Raw genomic sequence first — 2,715 nt, forward strand, 5'->3', positions numbered from 1 at the left:
CCAGATGTCTCTTCTGAATCAACGAGAGGATACTAGTACGGAGTAGTGTCGCGTTGCCCTTTTCCATTTCCAACGTCGCAATACAATGGAGATCTATATTATAATAGTGCTATTGATCATGTACTCTAATATCATCCCTACTACAGCTTAAACGTGCAAGTTTTCCCACCTGGCGCCATGTTGTCCCAGCTGCTTGTTCACGACCTTGTTGAATAGGTTCAACGCACGCACTGCTTCTACTCCTTGAACGGGACGCCGAACGGCGACGACCTTCCAGTCGTAAGACCGGGGGCATCAGCTGCATCCGAATCAAGTTCGGCCTTGCGTAAACGGAGAAGCGAACGGTTTAGGAGAGTTGTTATGCATGACCAGACGAAGCTGTAGAGAACCTTCAGCATCTCGAATCCGATGCGAAGAGGCCAACTCACAAGACCGCCAGCATCGTTAGGGACGGGTCCAGTGTGGCTGCCAATGAGAGGTTGAGGATACGCAAAGCAACCAGCCCCTAGGTACAAGTATTTGAGTGCGAATGTGGCAGGGGTTACCACCATAAACATACGAGAAAGAAACTGATTCCGTCTCTCGCCAGTGCCTTTCTCAACGGTACGTGGGCATCTCGCGGTCGAGAAAGGGTATTGTACACAGTGGTAAGGAGAGTGAACAAATCGAAAAGTAACTGTCACGGGAAACAATTCAGTACAGAACATCGGAGCTATTCAATTTAGAAGAGACGAACGGGACTAGCCCATGTTGCAATGAGCCAACGGGACGTTCTAGTCGGCACACACATCTGCACGTAAGGGAAAAACTGTATGTCCACTGAACGCGTACGTTGAGAGGAGAGAGCTAAGAGAGATACAATGCTACTTACAAAGCATCCTCCACATCGCCAGGATGAACGCGGTAAAGGTGCAGAGGGTGGACAACATAAAACTCGCCCCTAAGAGCCGTTTCGCAGTCTACACGCATGAATGATTATGCCGTAATGAACATCTAAAACGAAATACAACCTACCCTGTTCTCCCCCCACAGGAGCATTACGCGCATCAAAACTAGTCCATTAGCCATCGCAATGGAACATATTGAGAGGAGCGACAGGGTGAGAAGAAGAACTTGACAGCCAGAGGTTGTCAGGTCCGCGTATGTGAAAAGGGACATTTCTTCGAGAAGTCAGCAGAGGCCTGCCCATTGGCATACGAGCTACTTGGCATCACTCACGGTATATTGCAGCGGTCATGCATCCCGGTACTAAGTATCTGTTCAAGAGAAAGGCGTACTTGGCAAAGGACGGCGGAGCGCGCCATATGAGGGACCACTCGGAATGCAACGTGAGGATATGGTCGTAAATGAGGATAGCCAAGCCGATGACTGTGAGGTAGCGCGTGGCATTGGCAGATATGGAGTAGGTGAGGTGACCATTAGAATTCGGGAAGAAAAGTGCGGACATTGCAGACGCAAGGCAGGACAGTGAGGGCACACGTCAATTCCTCGAAGGGGCCAGCCCAAGGGATGCATGGAGGCTGAGGCGTTATATATGTTGATCGACATGGAACATGGGTAGATCGGGCCTTACGGCTTGATGGCTGATGGTCGTGATACGCGCCGTGATCTTTGACGTGCGTGAGTGCGGGGGTCAGATCGCCTCATTAGCTTAAACCAGCCTCAGAGTCGGGCACAGGCGAGCTGAGACGGTCTGTACTGGAACACTGTCTCCCCCGTGCGCGAAGATCAGGTGAGATATTGCTGATTAGGCATGATATGACGTACATGTTCAGATCGCAAGAGAAAGGCAGCTACAGCATGATGTCCTTCGGCGAGAAACAGCCAATTTCCGAGGGAATGTTTAAGCAAGTGTCATCACATCTTTAGCTGTAGTCATGCCTCCGAAGAGGGCCGCAGGCGGGCTGCGTGTTGTCAGAAAGTAGTAGTAACTGATATCGAGACCGAGGTTACAGCAGATAATGTGAGAGGCATGTCCGGGTTTGCAGGCGAGTATGTATTATGTAGTCCTCAGGAATGGAGACTGACCGATGGAGTGGACAGCAAAGCCCATATTCTGACGTTGGAGCTCACCGTCGCCGGTTGTCGCAACCACAGGGACAGGAAGCTGAACGTTTTGCACTAGAGGGATAGTGCGCCCTTCAGGATCCAAGCTGAAGAGCTGAAGACCAAGGGATGTCAGGACCTGATCGACTGTTAATCCGGAGTACTACTACTACAGTGCCTTGCATAACATCGCATTTCCCCGCGCGTTGTTTGTTCGCGCCAAATATGCCCTTTTCGGGGAAGGCCTCTCGCGGGGCCATTTGCTGGGCAGGGACTCGCAGACGCCCCGAGAGGGCTCGAAAGGCTTCATAGAATACATGAAATGTATATTCTACAACTACACTAAGGGCTGTAAATCATTAGACTCTGCCCCCAGCGGCATGCCCAGCTACTCTCCCTCTCGATGGGTCTTTGCCGCACATTTGCCGATATCCGAAAAGGGTATATTTGGCGCGGACAAACAACGCGCGCTGAAATGCGATGTTCAGTTTCTTATGCAAGGCACCAACAAGGGCACTGTAGTACTTTGCATCCGCTGTCGAGTATCCATTCTCGCGAGTCCGAAAGTACTCTCCGACTCAATTCACACCCACGATTTTGGGCTCCGACACTGGCAGGAGCGTGCCGCCAGCCTGAGCGCGAACTGATTACGCCTAATAAATTCCAACG

At 51.1% G+C, this 2,715-nt stretch overlaps 1 protein-coding gene across 1 annotated transcript; it reads right to left on the minus strand.

Annotated features, from left to right (window-relative positions):
- Positions 1-236: 236 nt before the first annotated feature.
- On the minus strand, positions 237-2,194 carry GLOTRDRAFT_141647 (uncharacterized protein; the record flags this gene model as incomplete). The annotated part of the gene is made up of 9 exons (XM_007873415.1): positions 1,768-2,194; positions 1,446-1,706; positions 1,219-1,368; positions 1,015-1,160; positions 872-959; positions 737-819; positions 560-676; positions 429-505; positions 237-378 (listed from the first exon to the last, which is right to left on the minus strand). The coding sequence occupies exons 2-9, from the start codon at positions 1,546-1,548 to the stop codon at positions 237-239; spliced, it is 906 nt and encodes a 301-aa protein (XP_007871606.1). The 5' UTR covers positions 1,549-1,706; positions 1,768-2,194.
- Between the last annotated feature and the right edge of the window lie 521 nt (positions 2,195-2,715).

The sequence above is a fragment of the Gloeophyllum trabeum genome, assembly GCF_000344685.1.
Source record: "Gloeophyllum trabeum ATCC 11539 unplaced genomic scaffold GLOTRscaffold_00167, whole genome shotgun sequence".
NCBI lineage: Eukaryota > Fungi > Basidiomycota > Agaricomycetes > Gloeophyllales > Gloeophyllaceae > Gloeophyllum > Gloeophyllum trabeum.